Source organism: Python bivittatus, unplaced genomic scaffold (assembly GCF_059951505.1).
Source record: "Python bivittatus isolate LINGU-HERP-01145 unplaced genomic scaffold, Pbiv_v1 ctg000480_np1212, whole genome shotgun sequence".
In the NCBI taxonomy this organism is placed as follows: Eukaryota; Metazoa; Chordata; class Lepidosauria; order Squamata; family Pythonidae; genus Python; species Python bivittatus.
The window spans coordinates 96,024,739-96,045,969 of NW_028277075.1; the positions used below are offsets into that span (position 1 = coordinate 96,024,739).

At 36.4% G+C, this 21,231-nt stretch overlaps 1 protein-coding gene across 1 annotated transcript in view; it reads left to right on the forward strand.

The window, feature by feature from the left end:
• ACVR2A (activin A receptor type 2A) overlaps positions 1 to 21,231 on the forward strand; it is a 77,661-nt gene that overhangs the window by 26,804 nt on the left and 29,626 nt on the right. Inside the window, exons 2-4 of the mRNA XM_007422635.4 lie at positions 9,485 to 9,692; positions 10,764 to 10,873; positions 11,357 to 11,511. Coding sequence (XP_007422697.1) covers positions 9,485 to 9,692; positions 10,764 to 10,873; positions 11,357 to 11,511 — 473 coding nt within the window. The remainder of the gene's footprint in view (positions 1 to 9,484; positions 9,693 to 10,763; positions 10,874 to 11,356; positions 11,512 to 21,231) is intronic.

A 21,231-nucleotide genomic window follows, 5' to 3' on the forward strand; every position in this document is an offset into this window, starting at 1 on the left:
ATACAAGTGACTCTGGGTGGCTCCACCCACGTCACACAAGTGACACTGGGTGTCTTACGAAGATTAAAACACAGAAAACTGACCATATATAACCCTGGCACCCAAGGAAAAACAACAACTGAACAAACACATCAGTAACGAGAGCTATCTACCTGCTTGACCCAAATGCGTGGAAAACAAGTGAAAGGCTAACATCGTTGAGGCTGTCCAAATCTCCGGCAGGATGCTTTTCTACAGGATAGGTACTGCCCCTGAGAAGGCATGACTCCAGGGTCCAACAAGATGGCATTGTTTAATAGAAGGGACCTGGAGTATGCCCTGTCTGCTAGATCTGGTGAGATGAGCAAGAACAGTAGGAGAAGGGCAGTCCCGCAAGTAGCCTGGCCCTATGCCAAGGAGAACTTTATAGCTGATGACTAGCACCTTGAACTCTGCTTAATATTTGATAAATTTATTCTGCAGTTGTATATATTGTATTTCTCTAAATTGAGGATTGATTATATATTTGGCAAATTCCTTTTAATTGGAATTTAATTTTAATTGAACTCAACTTATATTGGTTACTATTATATATGGAGAGCCAGTTTAGTGCAGTGGTTAAGGCACCAGGCTAGAAACCGGGAGACCAGGAGTTCTAGTCCTGCCTTCGGCACAAAGCCAGCTGGGTGACTTTGGGCCAGTCGCACTCTCTCAGCCATAGGAAGCAGGCAAGGGCAAACCACTTCCGAAATCTTGCCAAGAAAACTGCAGGGACTTGTCCAGGTGGTTGCCAGGAATCAACGCTGTCTCAAAGGCATTTTTATTATGATTATGATTATTATTGTGGCACAACTTTTGTTAGAACCAATAACTCCTAATACAGCCTTGAAATTTCCTTTTAATAGGCTAATTTTAATTTTAAAGGGTATTTTAATTTTAAAATAAAACCAGTTGCCAGAGAGGTAATAGGCTTCCCTTTATTCTATGTGTTCTGCCAGAGGCTGCATAGCCATCTGTCAGGTATCTTTTACTTTGGATTTCTACTCAGAGCAAGGAATTAGACCTTATGTACTAAATAGCCCATTAGAACTATGATCTGTGAATGCTAGTTTTTCCTCCACATGCAATTCCTGATACAGCCTCAAAATCTCCTTTAAAGTTTTAAGGACTTGTTGGGGCAGAATAATGACACTTGAGGGACTTTTGGGGATAGATTGCTCATATTTCATTCTGTTAGTAGAGAGTGGCAACACTGAGTTTTTGTCATTATGCTTGTTTTAAATTGCTGAATAGACATTCAGGGACAAGGAAGATAGATAAGTCTCTAAAGGATCAATAAAGTGACAAAATCTTACTATTATAAATAAGCATCAAATATTTTTAAAAACCTTTCAGCTTTACATCATTTTGTTGAAGATAATAATTGACAAGTTTATGTATCATTAGAATGAAAAAAGTATATACGTTAATGTTACTAAATAATTTCTCTTTTTCAGTATCAAAATAGCTCATCAAACAAGATATTTTAAGTTTTATCCAATGTTATACATGTAGCAGGACTTCTCTCTCATTTACTCTTGGAAATCCCCATCTTTCTTTCAAATATACTTAGAACACAGTTTTATTCAGTTTTATATGCTGATCATGCAGTAGCTGTACATTGGAACTAAGAGCTATGTAAACAAAACTATGCAAATGATTTCAATTTTCTTGAACTAAAATTCAGTATGTTGTGTTATTTTGTCTGCTTATAAATATGTTTTGTTTGAAGAGGACATCAATTTTAAAAGGCTATGAAATAGATAAAAACCATTATTTGGGGAACTGCACACAGAAAGCTAGTTTTCTGGGAAAAGGAAACAAGCAGAAATAACAGGAAGCTAGAGTTGAAACCAAAAAATCAGGGCCAGAAAATCAATATTTGCATATATAATTTACACATGAATTATAACAATAAAACTTTATAAATATTGAGGAAAATCATGAATAATTAAGGCATTTGAGAATGCACTTAAAAAAATAAAATTGACAGGTTTTTAGGTAGGGATGAAAATGGGGGAGGGGATTAGGCTATAACCTGTTAAGAAATGTAAAACTACTCATCTGTTATATTAAAAGTAATGTATTTCAAATACATTATGTCATCTTTCAAGGATCTGAAAAAGAAGTTTATCAAGTTTCTCAATTCTATAAAATAAACTACACTTTCAATTTTTAAAATATAATTGAAATGATGACAAATCACACAATTTCTTCATTAATCTAATATTTGCATTCTTGGAATGATAAAACAAACAACAATTACCCCGTCCCTCAAGATAATAGGTAAATATGAGGCAGTATTCATGGGAAATAGATGATATAATGTAAGGAAAATGATGCTGTTCATAAAATACAAAAATAAAACACAAGGAAAACTCTTTTTATTCATAGATGGAAAGCAGGTTTTTGATAGTCTTGAGTGACACTATCTGCTTAACAAGGAGTTGAATTTGTAGCTGGTTATTACTTTAAGATAATCTAACTACAGTAGTTCATGTTGTAGAAACTTGCTTTTTAGATTGCTGTAATGCATACTAAATGGAGGTGTCCTTAAAGATGACTTAGAAATTGCACCTAAACAGAATGTGGCAGATCCTATTAGATACAAAGAGTAGAAACAACATAACATTGGTTTTACATGAACTACACTGACTTCCATTGATTCTAGATAGAGTACAAGATAATGAATAATATTGTTGAGAAATCTCATCACTGACAAAATTTTATTACTAATTTTCCTTCCCTGTTTAACTCCTCCTTTCATTACATCTCCATGTTTCTTCTTTTTGCTCTTTCTGGTGGAAAAAGAGCGGAGGGCATCTATATTTTCATGGATATACATGTGTGTTTACATATCTTCAGTATTTTGTATGAGAGAGAATTGTTTATAGATAGGTTATTTGTCATCAAGTTGGTATCAATTCTTAGTGATCACATAGATAGATTTTTCTCCATGACAATCTGTCTCTAACGTGGTCCTTCAGGTCTTCCAATGGTGCATTCATCACCACTGTAACTGGGCCCATCCAACTTGCTGCTGATCATCCTCTGAAAATTAATTAAATTGAATACCTACTTTTAATCAGTAAAAAGAAAGAAAGAAAAATAAGAAAGAAAAAATAATATAGTAAAAAGAAAAGAAAAAATATATGAAGTGACTTCCCCCTTCATTACAACAAGTATAAACAGTTTTAGTAACTTATCACCTTTTAAAATACAACAAATAATCTCTTCTTCCCATATTTTATTTATTTATTTATCAAATTTATATGGCTGCCCATCTCACAAGAAGTGACTCTAGGCCAAGGGTCCTCAAACTTTTTAAACGGGGCCAGTTCACGGTCCCTCAGAATGTTGGGGGGACGGACTATAGTTTGAAAAAAACATGACCCGGTATACCTATCATGTAGAATAGTCTGGCTCTGCGATCTCCCTCCTTGTGCATCACCTGCAGATCCCGACACAGCCCTGACACTTCCGCTTCTGACAGACAGCGGCGGCCAATCAGGCATGCAGGCCGGATAAATGACCCTGGCGGGCCATATCCAGCCCGTGGGCCGTACTTTGAGAACCCCTGCCCTAGGCTGTGTACAGCAAAATATATAAAACAGTAAACATGACAAACAGTCATATTTTAAAAATGTAAAGAGATTAGATCAGCAAGGGAGCTACCTCAAGATCTCATATCCCATCTTTTATCTATAAACAAATCCATAAAGCCTTGTCATTTCAGTCCTGATATCAGCAAAAGTCCATTAAGGGTTACCAGAAAAAACAACATATCTATTTTAACCTTGATTAAATAAACCAAGTTTATATTCCTTCCTATTACTTTTAACAATCTTGATCTTTAGTTCCTTCTAACAATCAAGTTCTAGATGGATTTCTTTTCATTTTTCATTTGTCCCTTTTTGCAAATTCTTCAAAAGTTTTTTACAAGTTTCTTTTGTAAATCCAATATAGGAAAATTATCCAGGTCACTCTCTTGGTTTGTTATTTGTATATCCCTTTTAATTAATAAGGCATCAGCTAGTTTCTTTTGCATGTCCAGTGTAACATCTTTTTCCATGTCACTCTCGTAGCCTGCCATTTTTAAATCCACTTTCAAATCAGTCTTGGTCTTGTCAGGTAAAACTTGTTCCTCTTCCGTAATGTCTTTTAAACATAGTCTATCTATAGTGGCAGATACTCTTAAAATTAACTTCCGGGTCCATCGTTTAGAAATATCCTTCAATATGTTCAGTGTTAAAATACTTTGCTTCATTCTGTAATTGTGAGTTGAGTTTGAGTGTTCTTCTCCTTCAGTTATAATCTTTAGTTCCTTCTAGTTCCCTCTAGTATTAAAATTTTAAAGTCTTAATTTATGATGTTTGTTTTAAAAGAATTCAAAAGAAAAGCATTTTCCCAAAAGCAAAGAACAATTAGTTCTTTATCATTAATTCCAAAATCTTATTTCAAATTTATCTGGACCCTGAGTCAGTTTGTGACTTTCTAAAATCAAAGTTTTAATCATCCTTTTGCTGTTTATTCTCAAAAAAAAAAAAAAAAAAACCTTAAACTTGTATTTAAAACTTCTTTCAGTGAGAATTGAAGGAAACTTCCCTGGTGCTGTAACAACTTGTTGATCCAAAGGTTCCTAATAGCTGAAAAGCAGTTTCCAAAAGTGATTAGAAAAGGAAATATGCAAACTTAGTGTCCTTTCAAAGGTGCCAATCGCAGTTTGAGCAAGATGGCTATTCCTTGTCTCCCAGAGGTCTAAATCCTCCAGAGACCACTGTCTTGTGGTCTCCTCATGAGGAGCAACTATCTGGAGCATTTGTGGGTGATTTCAAGTCCTCTCCTTGTCCAGAGAGGAATTATCAAAGAACCGGTCTACTCGTTGGCTCTTCATTTTGCCGCAGTCATCGGCTCCACTTTTTGCAGAGCCGTCTTCAGTCTGGCATTTCTTTCCCAGAATCCTGTCTATTGTTCTTTTTTTAGGAATGGTAGGAATCAGAATTAGGGTCACCTTTCTTTTGGGCAAATACAGCATTACTAATTAGTAAGAGTTTGATTGTAAAGATGATTAATCTATTAAAATATAAACAGGTTAAACACTATACACCACTTCTATTGATTTTAGTCTGCATTTGATCTGGTTCCCAGAGCAAACCTTTAGTCTATGCTCCTCTACACTACCATTGATAGACGGTTACTGTTGCTCATGCATAATCTGTATAAGAACTCTAGAATCAAAGTTCGATGCAGTACACAAGGCTATCACACAAATGAGATTCCAACTCACAGAGGAGTGAGGCAGGGCTGTATTTTAGCTCCTCTGTTGTTTAATCTGTATATAAATCCACTTGTGGCCAAAATGAATCAATCAGAACATCAGCCTCCAAAATTGGCAAACAGGCATATTGCAACTTTGTTGTATGCAGATGACATAATACTCCTATCAGAAATGCAAATTGGACTTAAACAAGCCATGAGTGCTCTGGCCAGTTATTGCTCTGAGGAAGCATTTGAAATCAATTATAGCAAGACCAAGATTTTGGCCTTTACAGGGAGACCTAAACTGCACATCTGGAGGATAAACGGCCAGAATATTGAACAAGTTAAATCCTTTAAATACTTGGGCATGGTTTTTCATGGCTCCACTAAACCCAGTGTGCACCAAAACTACGTTATACAAAATGCTCAAAAAACAGTGGCTGCAATCCAATCTTTTCATTTTACCAGAGGAGCACAGCATATCCCAGCAGCACTGAAGCTATACTCAGCTAAGGTTCGCATACAATTACTCTTTGGTGCCCAGCTAGGACCTTACCCTTCCTTTACTCCTCTGGAAAGGGTTCAATCCAAATTCCTAAGGGCCATATTTCAGGTAGCCCCTTGCATTCCAAATGTAGTATTAAGGAGGGAAGCAGGGTTGTCCAAAGTTGAAAGAGGTGCATGGATTTGTATTATAGCACATTGGCTGAAACTACTGTTTTTCCATATAGGTTTGGATTCTTTCCTTATTAAGAATAATTATAAATCAGTATGGTCCAGGACTATCTTACAAAAACTCCAACATCTTGGCTTTTCTAGGGAGGCGTTCCTAATGATGGGCTATGAGCGTGCACTCAGTGAATTCAAACAGCGTATCAAAGACCTGGAAGTCCAGCAGGACCAATCCGCTCTACCTAAGAGTGTTTTTTTGAGCAGTCAAGCCTTTTTTTATAAGCCAGCAAGATACCTAAATTACATAACTGTCTCCACATTTCAGAGGCCACTAACTCTAGCATGCTGTAATGCTCTTCCTACAGCAGTTTTGGAGGGCCGATACAAAAAAGTCCCATATGAGCTGAGATTGTGCCCCTGTGGACAAGGAGCTATTGAAACTACGCACATGTCCTGCTATACTGTGTTTTCTATAAGGACTCACGGACCCATTTAATAACTCCTCATATGGTAAAATACCCAGGAAATTCTGATCTTTTTTATGTGCAGCTGTTGCTATCTGATCAGAATGATTTAGTTTCCCTGAATGTAGCTAAATTTTGTTATACTGTTTGTAAAATTAGGCAGACTTTGACTGCCCATTGATGATCCCACCAATCTGTAAATATATTTTTATGTTTTGTTTCATTTCATTTTAATGTATTCTTAATGCATTTAATACATCTTTAATGTACTTTTATTTGTAACTCTGGTCTGTGACCGTAATAAAGAAATTTGAATTAAAATATATAGAACAGAAGCTATGGAAGATACCAGTATAAATGGGAAAATGATTTAAGTCTAAGCGTATCAAATGGAGTTTAAATTCAGTAGTAGATATTGTACATAAACATTTCATAAGCACAAATTTGAAACAACTGTTTTAAAAAAATATATCAGTGATATATTGATTTTATACAAGATCAAAATAACATATAGATTAGAAAAATGTACTATATCCCATTTCAGATTATTATGAAGTAAACTTTGTAATTTGTGACCTAATGTTGCATCACTGCTTACATCTCTGAAATCTGTTCTAGTGGATCTCTCAGTCCCTCTGAACAGTTTTCGGAGTGCATGGAAAGAAAAATTGGATCCACATTTAGATGCAACCTAGATTATCTTTTGGTAATTATTTGCAGATTATTTTTGAAATGCTCTAATGGAAAGCATATTGGCATTCAGCACTTCATAATACATAGAAACAAATTTCATAGTGACCTTGTAGAGTAATTGTCAGGTAACTATCTCTAAAATGTCTTCCATGTTTAGAGAAAAAGATGTTCCTTTCCCTTTGGACTAGCTGTTTAAAAGTAAAAATGTACAGTACTGTGCAAAAGTTTTAGGCAGGTGTGAAAAAATGCTGTAAAGTAAGAATGCTTTCAAAAATATATATTATAATTGTTTATGTTTATCAATTTACAAAATGCAAAATGAGTGAACAGAAGAAAAACCCAAATCAAATCAATATTTCAACCCTGAAATATTTCATGATAATTGCTCAAGTACTGTCTAGAAAGATTGTAAAAATGGGATAAAGTTACTATCACTTTGCATAAAATGAAGAATATGAGCAAAACAGTGCTCATGTGCTGTTAAAGCATGTAAAATTTGCGTTAAAGGTTCAGTGCTTTACAGGATTTAATTTTGACTTTGGATTATTTAGAAGAATGTTGAATTTAACATCAAAAGACAAAGACAACAAATACAGAAGGGTGAAAATTATTATAGAAATGATTGTAGGTCTTCTTTTAAACATTGTCTTTTTTTTTTTTCATTACAAGCCATTTTAAAGCTTCTCTTAGGGCAAAAAGATTTGTGTACAGAAATTGATGAATAGGGCACAAAAATTCCTCTTGTCTATTGAACCAAACTGAGTAAATATTAATGACTGCCAAGGGAAGAGTTAGTTGTTCAGTGTTTCTTCAGCATCCTTTCCTTGGACTACCTCCTCATTTTCACTTAGCTCTCCCAGCCTTAACTTAGAAAATCATGAGGTTATATTTGGTGTCACCTACTCTTCATCTCTTTCCAGATTACATTGATGCAGTAGAGCTTAGTATTTCTTACTCACCTACCATTTCTGTAAACATATACCCTCTCACTCATTCTGTTTTCTGTTAGTGATCACTACTATAGTAGATTTCTCAAGTGCATAAGCATGTTATCACAAATAATATCAGACTCTGCGTGGCTGCTCAGTTGAACAAATTGCTAGTATGGGCATTCTCATGTGCCCTCACCCTGCTTAGAACTTATCAAATATTTTTGTGATTAGCTTACTTTAGTTCAATGAACAGGAGAACCTGTGCACTCCCCCCCCTCCATGTACAGTATGGTTCCCACTCTTCAAATGCTCTGGATATGTTCTGGAAGTCTGTTAAGACCTGGCTTTTTGGTTTGTTTAAATGTTTGTTTGTTTTTATGTTATTCATGTGGTTTTGTTTGGTCATTTAAAAATTGTTGAGCCAAATGGAGGTGGGTACCTCAAAATCCAATTCCTCCTCTTGTCTACTCTTTCTCTTCCTTTCTCTGGCAGAATAAGGGTATGCCTGCAGTAATTCTGAGTATAAAATACAGTGTGCTAATGATGTTTTCTGTTAGAAGTATGAAGTCTAGTCAGACATGCTTAAATGAATCTCAAATGCAAATGTGAGTTCAGATAACGTGACAGTATTTATAGGACTCTTAAGGTCATCCATATATGTAAAGGTAATAGAAGAGATTGGTTATTTGTCTCTCTTGGCTGTGTGAAAAGAAAGAAAATTGATGACTAGAAACTTAAATGTAGCATCTGAGACAGGTTTTGGTCCTAGGATAGCCATAGGCAAATATGCTTTAATGTAAAACATAAAGACACATAGAAGAGAGAAACACAGAATGATTTAATATAGGTTTATGGACCTAGTGTCATAGTTTTGATTCAGTATTAAAGAGCTGCCAACCATTTTAAGCTTATGCCCACATTTATAGATGTTCATTGATTTTATGCTAGAATTTCAGAGGACAAGAAATATAGCATACATTTTCTTTCCTGTTTTACATGGCATAAGAAATTATTAGAATGCTTCAGTATCATACAGTAAAACTAACAGGTGATATTTCTGTATAACACCATATTCTTCCATCAACATTTGATAACATCCTTTATAGCAGAGATTTTACTAGGTTGGCAAGTGACAAGTAATTTTAGACACAGGATTATGTTTTGTTTGTTTCTTAAGAGGAAGACTATTACAGATACTTTGCTCTAAAAAACAATTCGTTTTTGGCATCCCAAAAGATTGCATTGCTAAATCAGAAGCAGTAAATAAAAGCAACTGTTGTTCTACCTTAAGAAAAAACTGTTAGAATGCATGCCAAATTGAAATACAAACATAATACTTATATAGTAAAGATTACAAGACTTTTTAAATACAGCTTTGTTCTCAGTATTTAAACTTTTCCAAGATTATCCAGAATTTTAATTCTTAAAAACTCTAATCCCTTGCAGGTGCCATACTAGGCAGATCAGAAACACAGGAGTGCATCTTCTACAATGCTAATTGGGAAAATGATAAGACAAATCGTAGTGGCATTGAACAATGCTATGGTGACAAAGATAAAAGACGACACTGCTTTGCAACATGGAAGAATATTTCTGGATCTATTGAAATTGTGAAAAAGGGTTGCTGGTTGGATGATATTAATTGTTATGACAGGCAAGCAAACACTACTATTTTCATATTTCCTGTTGTGTAAACTAATATTTAATCTGTTGCTTGTTTGTTTTTTTTAAAAACTCCAGGCATTTGATTATGTGTATAAGCATAGGCTATTACACAGGATTTACACAGAGTAAAATACAATTCCTTTTCTGAGGTAGAGTCACCTTAAGGTCAATGACAGAATGATCCTCCACTAATTGGGGATAATGTCACACTGGTTTTTAGGTATTTCTATTTTGATGCCAGATTTGTTTGTTTAGTCTTCTGTGTAGAGATTGGCTAGTTAGTTTTATGTAAATTTTGGTGAGGCTTTGCTGATGGATCATAGCCAATACCACTTTGGAGGATGAGCAAGTGTTTGTTTTTTCCACAATAAATAAAGATAGGGTAAAGGTCCATTTTTCCAAACCTGTTTTGGTAATCAAATTGAAACAGACTAGTGCTGGACTGATCTGACAAGGGACAAACTCTTTTCAGATCCACAGATGTGACTGGTGAGACATTCTCTGCATAACTGAGCTAATTGCATAAACTGCATTAGTTGTAGCTAATGCAGTATTAAAATCAGGCTAAATGCTATTTGGACTCATAATTTAAATTGGGAGTGAGCTGAAACATCAGTCCTTTCTATGTTTTACCTATCAATTTCCTGTATACCTTTTCTCTAAGCAAAAGCCCAAGAAGCTCACACCTTAGTTTAGAAGATTTGTAGTGTTATTTTAAGAGATGCCCCAGAACAGTATGCATAGCATGATTAGCAACCACATTAAAAGAAGCAATAGGCAGTCTGATATCTGCTGGTATCACTTAACTGCTCTCTTGATGCACTGTGAGTGATTTGTGCTGCTTTTTGTGTTGTACCTTCTGTATTATTCCCTTTCATTATGGAAGCCAAATGAAAGTTGATGCATTTTTGCACAAAATGATAATTACTAGGATATTCAAATGTAGATACCAGAATGCCAACCTTTTAAAGTCTGTATTACCTTATTGCTAGCAATTTCGCTGGAGTTTTGTAATATAGTTGTAATATTTTAATATTTAACTGATTTTAATCTCTTTCAGAACTGACTGTATAGAAAGGAAAGATAGCCCTGAAGTGTTTTTCTGCTGCTGTGAGGGCAACATGTGCAATGAACATTTTTTCTACTTTCCAGAGATGGAAGTCACACAACGTATGTGATATACTTTTCCTAGAGTCTTGCAGAAAAAAATGTTTAGATTTTAAAACCTGTATTAAATCTCACTGTATATATTTTAATATTGAAGATGCTTGTAGGTAACAAGTATTTTTCTATTATCCTCATTGAATGATAATCACTGTAAATGAGGAAGCATAGGAAGGGATCTGGACACAGTAGCGTTGTTTAAACACAATACTAAACCATAGTTGAATTAGATGGGAAAAGAAAATTTTAACCTTATATATCTCCCTTTTCTCTCAACAATAATCTATATGGTTGTATCCAATAAAGACAATCTATGATTAAATTATAATCAATAGGCAAAAATAAAAGTATCTTAAATGAGAATCTAAAATGTAAATGTTTAAACTTTAAATGTGTCATCATAGATAACTTTAATTTCTCTAATTTTTAAGAATTGCTCATATTTTCTGCTTTAATATTGAATTATAAGAATTTTTTTTTTCCTTGCAGCTACTTCCAATCCTGTCCCAACTAAACCACCTCTGTTTAGTACCTTGCTTTACTCTCTCGGGCCTATAATGGGAATAGCAGTGATTGTACTCTTTTCATTTTGGATGTACAGACACCACAAATTAGCATATCCTCCAGTACTTGTACCAACCCAAGTAAGTGGATTATTTTGAATGGAAGTAGATTTGTTTGTTTGCTAGATTTATATCCCATCTTTTTTCTATCTTTCTCAAGTCAATATACATTATACTCTGCAACAACAACCCTGTGATATAGATTGAACTGAGAGATAATAACTCAGCCAAAGGCATACAGTAAGCTTCCATGGCTGTGGGTGGTCTCCCCAGTCTTGGTCCACCATCTTAACTAGTACACCCTGCATGTTATAAAATTATGTTATATCGTTATCTTTAACACAGTAGATTGAAGTTTTATTTAAGTATGGGCATATATTGTATATTTTTAAATATATAAGCACTATGACTTGAATAATTAAATTAGTTACAAGGATCTAATGGAATGTGTGAGTCTTTTTTGCTGTTACTTTAGACAGCTGCTATTTGACCTCTTGAAGGTTTTGGGGAAACTGTTGGCATGTAATCTGAGAGTCTGCAGCTAGAGGAAGGAATTAGTTGAAATTGGTTTCTTTCCCTGTTCCACAATTAATCAAAAGGTTGTCAGGATCTTGCATCAAACATTTTGCAAAAGGTGCAGTTTAGAGTAAATAACTCTTCCCTGAGATTATTTCAGTAAGTGAATATTATATTTTTAGAATTTTTAAAAGTCAAAAACTTGTTAGTATCAGTAATGCTGTAATTTAAACTTCAAAACTTTGCAACATTGCTAATGTCCATATATTATTAGAACATATTTTGAAGTTGTAAGAATGAATTGTGTTAATATTACTTATCTATGATAACAGGATGTAAAGTATACATATTAAAATTAAGAAAACTCTTATTTTTCTCATTTTGAAAAAATCATTTTTTGAAATAACAGTTGGGTTGAATATTCAATTGTATGCTAATTTTGTTCAGGTATCTAAATAATCAAAGCAAGTCACTCCTTCCATCACTCAAATTATGTCTGGGAGAAAAGCCTTCATGCCTGTTGCTTTACATGCAGTGGTGTCTATGTAAGTCAGTATCTTGATATTGGAGAGAAGTGTCTTGCATGTAGAAATGAAGGCTATTTTTCAGCGGCCATTTGCACCATGGGTGACTGTCTGCAGGAAATCATTGGCATTTGAATTATATTGCCAGGTTCCATTCTGATTTTTTGAGTTTCTGAACTGGATCCTATTGTTTAGAAAATCTAGGAATAATGGTCCTTGTTGAAATTGGCTACAACATTTCAAACTTATTTTTGTAATAATTTTATTGAAGTTTACAAATACAAAAAGACTAATACAAACTAAGAGAAATATGAAAAGTGAAGTAAAGAAAAAGAAAACTGCAAAGAGAGAAAAAAGAAAAGGAAAAAAATAAGAAAAGGAGAAAAGGAGAAATATAAAAAAAATGACCCTCCTCCCTCTAGACAAATATAAACAACTTCAGTAACTTAACACCTTCTCTAGTATTTCAATAATAAAAAGAATCTCTTCTTCCCATATCTCATCTCTTATCAATAACCAAGTATAAATCATTCAGTTCTATTCTGCAAAAATCCATTAAGAGCTACCAGAAATAATAACATATATATATTTAACCTTAATCAAATAAATCCATTTTGTAGTCCAACTTATCACTTTCTCTGAGGAATAAAACAAAAGAAATCTCTCCCCATTTATAAGCAAATCTTCAAAGCCTCGTCATTCAGTCCTGATCAAGAAGAAATTCCATTAATATCTACCAGAAACCACAACATATATATTTTAACCCTGCTCAAATAAGTTCATGTTATAGTTCTTCTGTTTACTTTTAAAAAGCTTGGTCTTTATCCCCTCAAGTAATTTCTCACAAGTTGATTTCTTATCATTTTCTCTTTGTCTCCTCTCAGGAACAGCTTTAGTAGTTTAACACGTCCCTTTTGTAAATTCAAGATATGGAGATTTATTATTTGTATATTTTACTTATTAAATATCAACAGTTGCATTTGTAAATCCATTGTGGCATCCTTTTCCATATCACTCTTATAATCTGTCATTTTTAAATGTTTTCAAATCCACATTTTTTTCCATATCAATCTTGTAGTCTGGAATTTTTATTTTTTAATCCATTTTCAAATCCACATTCAAGTCTCTATTTTCCAGTAAGTCCAGTAAAATCTGTTCTTCTGTAACCTCTGCTAAATCCATTTTTATAGTAGCAGATAATCTAGTCAATCTTCAAAGTCCTCTCTTATGATATGCTTATTTTCCAATCAGCAAACTCTCATGGGAGGATTTCTTACAGTTAATTTCAAAATCTTCATATATACTTTTATAAAATTTTAAACAACCCACAGGAAATATTCTTTCACATCCATCTGGGCCCTTAACTTTCCAAAATCAACAATCTAGTTCCTCTGTTGCTGTTTTCCAGAAATTAAAACTTTTCTTTTTAATCCTTAAACTTACATGAAACTTCTTTCATCCAGGATAGAAGGAAACTCTCCTGGCATAAAGAAACTTGCCCTTCAGAAGGTTCTTAACATCCAAAAGATCAATAACGAGCACTTTCCTAAGATAGTTAAGAAAGGAAGTGGGTGAACTGAGTGTCTTTTTGAAGGCGCCAAGCTGCAGCTTAGGCAGGATGATTTTCCCCTGGCTCCCAGAACTCTCAAACTCGCCAGAGATTGCTATTTTGCTGTCTGTCTGCATGTGAACCTCTGTATAGAGCATACCTGTGGGTGATCCTAGTCCCTTCCTTGATCCCGAGAGGGGTTCTGAGGAGCCAATCCATTCACCAGCTCCTCTTTCTGCCATGGCCATCAGCTCTACTGTTGCGGAGCTATCTTCAGTCCACCATTGCTTCCCTAGAAGCCCATTTCAAACTTATTTTTGAAGATGATGAATTTTGTGAATATCCATAACTTACACAGAAATGTATATGCACACTTCAGAAACATTCTCACTCAAAATTTAATGCTGTCTTTTTTACTTGTTTTAAAACTGTAAAGTGAAAACCTAGAAAATCAGTTGAGGAAAAGCGCATCCTTTCCTCAAGAAGCTGTCACTGGATCGCACCATATTGGACAATTTTCATCCAGTCTCCCACCTCCCCTTTTTAGGGAAGATGGTTGAGAAGGTGGTGGCGTTGCAGCTCCAGAGGAGAGGATCCTGGAGGAAATGGATTATCTGGACCCTTTTCAGTCAGGTTTCAGGCCCAGATTCAAGATGGAAAAGGCATTGGTCGCACTCATGGATGATCTCTGGTGGGAGCAGGATGGGAGTAGTGCATCTATCCGTGTTCTTCTTGACTTCTCGGGGGCTTTCGATACCATCGACCATGGTATCCTTTTGGGTTGGCTTAGGGAGTTGGGAGTGGGTGGTGCAGTCTTGCGCTGGTTCTCTTCCTTCCTCCAAGGTCTATCTCAATTGGTGTTGATTGGGAGCGAGAGGTCCAGCCCACAGTCCCTCCATTGTGGGGTGCCACAGGGTTTGGTATTCTCTCCACTCCTTTTTAATATCTGTATGAAACAACTGGGTGAGACCATCCGCCACCGTGGGATGAGGTATCATCAGTATGAAGATAATACCCAGTTATACATCTCCATCCCTGGTGGCTTGAGTGATACTGTGACCACCCTTTCACAGTGCCTGGAGGCTGTGGGGGTCTGGATGGGCAGACTTCATCTGAACCCTGGTAAGACAGAGTGGCTGTCTTGGAAACCCCTCTGTATCCAGGAACTTACCATCTTTGGTTTTGGACAGGGTTGCACTACCCCAGACACCCAGTGCGTAATCTGGGGGTCCTCTTGGACTCATGACTCCTGCCCGAGGAGCAGGTGGCAGTTGTTGCCAGGAGGGCCTTTGTCCACCTTTGTGTGGTGCGCCAGTTATGCCCTTTCTTGGATCAGGAGGCTCTGTGGTCAGTTACTCACGCCCTGGTCATCTCTCGGTTAAACTATGGCAATGCACTCTACATGGGGCTACCCTTGAAGAGTATCCGGAAGCTATAGCTGGTTCAAAATGCGGCTGCGTGGACAATCTTGGGTGCCCCAAGGATGGCACATATAACACCTTTACTGCGGGAGCTGCATTGTGTGCCAGTTTGCTTCCGGGTCCAATTCAAGATGCCGGTTATTACCTTTAAAGACCTAAATGGCATGGGTCCAGGTTACCTGAGGGACCAGCTCATCCCCTTCACATCAACCCATCCCACCCTGTCAGGTAAAGAGGGCATGTTGCGGACCCTGTCAGTGAGAGAATGTCAGCTGGCAGGGCCCAGGAGGAGAGCCTTATCTGCTGTTGCCCCCACCCTTTGGAATGTTCTCCCCCCTACCCTCCCAGCTTTCCAGAAAGGGTTAAAGACCTGGTTCTGCCAGCTTGCATGGGGTAATAAGAGCTCTCATCATCCCTGGGGATGGCTAGCGCCCTGATGCAGTATAACTATCTTGTGTCTTGTTGCTGTGCTCAGTCTTGCCATGGTGTGTAACCTGTAACATGAAACTGTCTTCCACAACCTCACCTTAGTAGCAGAGTTTGGCTGTTCCTCACCCAGTTTTAAGCCTCCTACACAGCTGTTTCTGTTTCAGTTAATGACTGTGTTTCAACCTACATATGAAATTGATGATCATTAGCACCTGCTTGGTATAATTGGTTAATCATACACCTGACTCTAATCCTACAAGATCCCTGACTTTGTGCAAGTGTACAAAGTGTGCAAGTGCAAGAAGTGATGCTGTTTTGAAGCCAAAGGGTGGTCACACCAAATATTGATTTGATTTGGGTTTTTCTTCTGTTCGCTCACTTTGCATTTTGTAAATTGATAAACATAAACATGATGACGCTCCCTGAGTTAATTGCCAATTCTTGTCATTCTTGGAATTTATTTATTATTAAGATTTTATATTTTATTTTAATTGAGTTTATCTTTTCTGTAAACTGCCCAGAGTTGCTTTTTAACAAGATGGGTGGTGACAAATTTGATATATAAATAAATATAAAAGCACTAGCTTGCTAAGGTATAAGCTTACTGAAGTGAGATCAAAGTAAGTTACTTTTACATGGTGAAAACTTTGATATAATAATTTGAATCTGAACCACTCATTTTGTACTAGATTAGATTTTTAAATAATTATAGGAGAAGTTATTTTACATTTTTATAATTTATTTTAAATGTTCTGATGTACTTCAGTACATGAATAGATATCCCCAGAGCTAAATAAATTAAACAAAAATACTCATAGCTGTCTTAAATCCCATTTCTTTCATAAGAAAGGAACTTCTAGCAAGGAAGGAGACAGTGTTGGTGAAACTGTGTTTTATTCATAAGTCACCTTCCCCAGTACTACTAGGGAATGTATTTTTGCTCAGTGGAAATATTTATTTATTTATTTAGACACATTGCCTTGAATATATTTGCATTTAATCTTTTTCCTATCTCTGCTGATCATTATTTTTGATAAAGGTATATTTAGAATACTGATAAAGTATCTTTGGAAACTAAGCATGTTTTACTGCATCTTTTAAAATATTAAATTATACATTAATTGAAACATTAAAGCATTTAAATGTTGCATGCCCTGGAATGAAGGAATAGTCTATGTTAGATTAATATGACAAGTAACTACAAGCAGAAGTTTGGATTCAAAGGTTGAAGAGTTGAAGGTCAATATATAACTGGTTTCATCCACTGCAAACCCCTCATGTCATGGTCCATACTGCTCAAGAGTCCCCCTGACTTTACAGGGAGGAATTTGCATGCAACAGCAACTGCAGAGAGGTTTGAATATAATTAAACATTTGATTCAAGTCCTGTGTGAAAAGTGCTGTGACCAGTCATATTATACAAACATTGCAAGGAAGTATATATAAGGCATATGAGATCCTTTTCATAAATTCTTCTGTTTTTATTCCATAATTGTAATTGTTGCTTTACCATGTTTGTCAATACCCTTAATCATGATTATTTGTAAAAACTCAATGGATTCAGAGTATAGTATGAAAAGTTTACATGTACAATATGATCATTACATATTGGTGCCAGTGTTTACTGTATTTAAATGTGGTTCATGAGTGTTTCTGCACTAGATGTAGAGCTAGGCAGTTTTGAGCAGAAAAATCATGATCTGGCTAGATTAGGAACTTCTAATATAAACCTATGAATGTGGAGTATAAACCAGATTATCAACATATTTGAAGTAGGTACAAGCAGTGCATACATATGTTTGATAGCAAGGACATTTCTTCATGTTATAAGCAACCTATAGCTGAAAGGATTCCCCTTGAAAATCAGCAAAGGCTCATTTTCATAAAATTGAAATAGCTGATTATAAATAATTCAAATTATTCTAAATTAAACATATGTTTATATCATCTCTAGAAAAAATTTCCAAAATAGTTTGTAATGAAAGATCAATACAATTTAAAAAGGAAATGCAAAGTAAATCTGATATATCAGTCTAGTGAAATCAAGTCTCATTTGAGTGGAGCTTAACTCCCATTGACTTCATGGACATACCTACAGGATATCCTTGGCAACATTATAGAAGTGCTTTGCCATTGGCTTACTCTGGGATTTTTTTTTTCTACTTTCCATTCTGTATTTCTGTCCTGAGATTTCCTTTTGATCCCCCAAGTATTAATCAGGTCTGAACTTCCTTAGCTTTTCAAGATCAGCCAAGATCGAGCAGGTCCTGCCATCTACTTTGGAAAATCAGTGTAGATAATATTAAAATACTTTGTAAAAATGAAGGGTGGTAGGGCAGGCTAACCACTATAGCTTTCTACCAAAAAAATCCTATCCACATCCATACTAGTCACATCTACCTTGCTGCAGAACATAATGCAAAGTCTTGGAAGATTTCTTTAGGTCCACGGAAGTAATTAAATAGCTGTCAGTACTAACTGCTGCAAAATGAACTAATTTGAGTCATATAGTTGCTCAGCAACTACAGTATGACTCAAGGCTGTATCCATTCAAAAAGCATAATGGAGAAATTGCTTATTTAAATTTTCATCCAAATGTTTCAGTGAGCAGCTCTAATTTAATTTCTTATGCGCACAAAAATTATGAGAGGGTTTCCTCGTTTTCCTGGCTCCTATTTCTTTTATGAAGTAAAAATCATCAATTACTATTTTTACTAGTTTGAAAAGATAGTTAAACCCAGCAAAGTGTGCTTTCTCTTTGCCATAGTATGTGATTATAATTGTATAGGTGGTTTTCTATGAATCAAAAGGTTCATAGAATCTGAGGATGTAATTTGAAGAATAAAACATGTCAATGCAAAATATTTATTTATTTATCAAATTTATATAGCAGCCCCCTCACAAAACAAGTGACTCTAGGTGGCATAAAACAAAGATAAAAAACAATAATTAATAAATAACAACTCTTATTATTATTTTAAAAGCATTAAGAACTATAAAACACAGCTAAAAAAATAATGGGCGAAAGAATGTTAATAATAATGGAGCCACCTCACTAGTTCACCAGTTCCATGGGGTCACCAGGCCTGATGGCACAACCTTGCCTTGAGGGACCTTCAGAAAGTCAAGAGTGATGGTGCCAGCCTCACCTCAGGGGGGAGGATATTTCCACAACACAGGCACCACAGCCAAGAAGGCCCGCCGCCTAGGACCCACAAAATATAGCTCCCTAAATGACGGAATCTGTAGCATGATTTCTCTACTAGATCTGATCGGACAGGCAGATGTGACTGGGGAGAGGCGGTCCCTCAAATAACCCAGTCCCATGCCATGTAGGGCTTTAAAGGTCAAAACAGAGCAAAGATGTAACTTGTGTTCTATAAGAAACACACATAACTGCCCATGCCACTGCATTTTGCCTCAGCTGAAGTTTCCAGATACTCTTCAAGGGCAGCCCCCTGTAAAGCATATTACAATAGTCCAACCAGGAGGTGACTAGGGCATGAGTGACCATGAGTAGGCCCCCTTGATCTAGGAACAGGTGCAAATGGTACACAATATGAAGTTATGCAAAGGCCCTCCTAGCCACAGTTGCCACCTGCTCATTGAGCAGGAGTCATGAATCCAGGAGGACCTCAGATTGCGCATGGGGTCTGTTTAGGGCAGTGTAACCCCATCCAGCACCAAATATGGCACAGTCCAAGAATGGGAGGCCCCCAAAAACCAAAGCCACTCAGTCTTGCCAGGGTTCAGTTAAAGCCTGTTGTTCCCCATCCAGACCCTCACAGCCTCCAGACACCAGGATAGGACAGCCTTGGCATCCCTAAATTTGCCAGGGGCAGAATTGTACAATTGGGTGTCATCAGCATATTGTTGATACCTTTACCCCATGGGTCACCCAGCGGTCTAATGCAGATGTTGAATAGGAGAGGAAAAGCACTGCAGCACCCCACACAGTAGGGACCAAAGGCGGGATCTCTCCCCCCCAGTCACCACCGATTGGAATCCACCCTGGAGAAAAGAGATGAACCAGCACAGCATCATGCCACCCATCCTCAGTCCTCTGAGTCGATCTAGAAGGATACCATGGTTGATGGTATTGAAAGCTGCCGAGAGGTCAAGTAAGGCAAGGATGGCCACATAACCCCCATCCCGTCCATGCCAGAGATCATCCAAAACTCAACCAATACTGTTTCTGTCCCATACCCTGGTCTGAATCCTGACTGAAAAGGATCCAGATAATCCACTTCATTCAAGGGAAAGTTAAATACTGGACACAAATTATCCAAAGTATCATGAGGTTCAGTGATGGCTTCTTGAGGAGGCGGCGAACCAAGGTCTCTTGAAGAGGTAAAGGAACAACCTCCTCACTCAAGAATTCATCACCACTGGAACCCACTCAACCCAGGAGGGGCATGGATGTAAAGAGCAGGTGGCTAAGCTCACATGCCTAAGGACCCTGTCAACTTCATTAAGCCCAACAGGTTCAAACCATTCCCAGATAACCAGTTAATATATTTGCATGACTCAACTTTTTGCACATTGATAAAACCTGCTTGCATATGCCATTGCATAGCATCTGCCATTTAAATGTAATGTGCAATCTCTGTCTCAGTTGACCAAAATTTACTTCAACTTTTCATTTAGACAACTAGAATACTAGGCATTTCTTGTACTTGATGCAAGAGGAATAATGTGTTCAAGCATAGGAGCCATTGATTGCTGGAGGAAGGAAAGCCCCTCTTCTGTACGCAACATAGAAATGCAGCTCTCTGTCTTTCTTTATCAACTACTAGTCAGATAATAAAAAAGTTAAAAACCTGGAAGGGGTAGCAACTACGGTTTATTTCTGAGAGTGGTATGCTTAGTGTTCCTTTAAATGTGTCTGAGCTTGTTTCCTAATTTGTATTTGTAGAAACAAATTAAATGGTTCATGGTTATAATTAAAATGGTAATGGTAAAATTAAATAGGTTCATTTAGTCTTAGACAAGAAATCTTTGGTCATCTTCATGTCATAAGGTATTTCTTGTTGCCTTGACTGGGAAAGGAGGGTCCTATTGTTTCTGTAGCAGAGAAATAAGTTGTCAGTCTTCATGCTTTGATCAGGGAAAGAGAATTGTACTGAGTACCGAGCAATCACATGATGTGAAAGAAAAGTGGCCTTATCTACTAGTACGCTGATCAACATATGGCTTTGCCCACCACAATGATAAAGTTGATCATTTATTGTATATGTTGTTTGTAATCAATCTTATCTGAAATTCACCTGAGGATGACATTCTTTAGATTAGGACATTTTCAGTTTATCTAAATCTCCCTCCTTCTAAAATCCCTATTCCTTCCCCTTGCCCAACATAATAA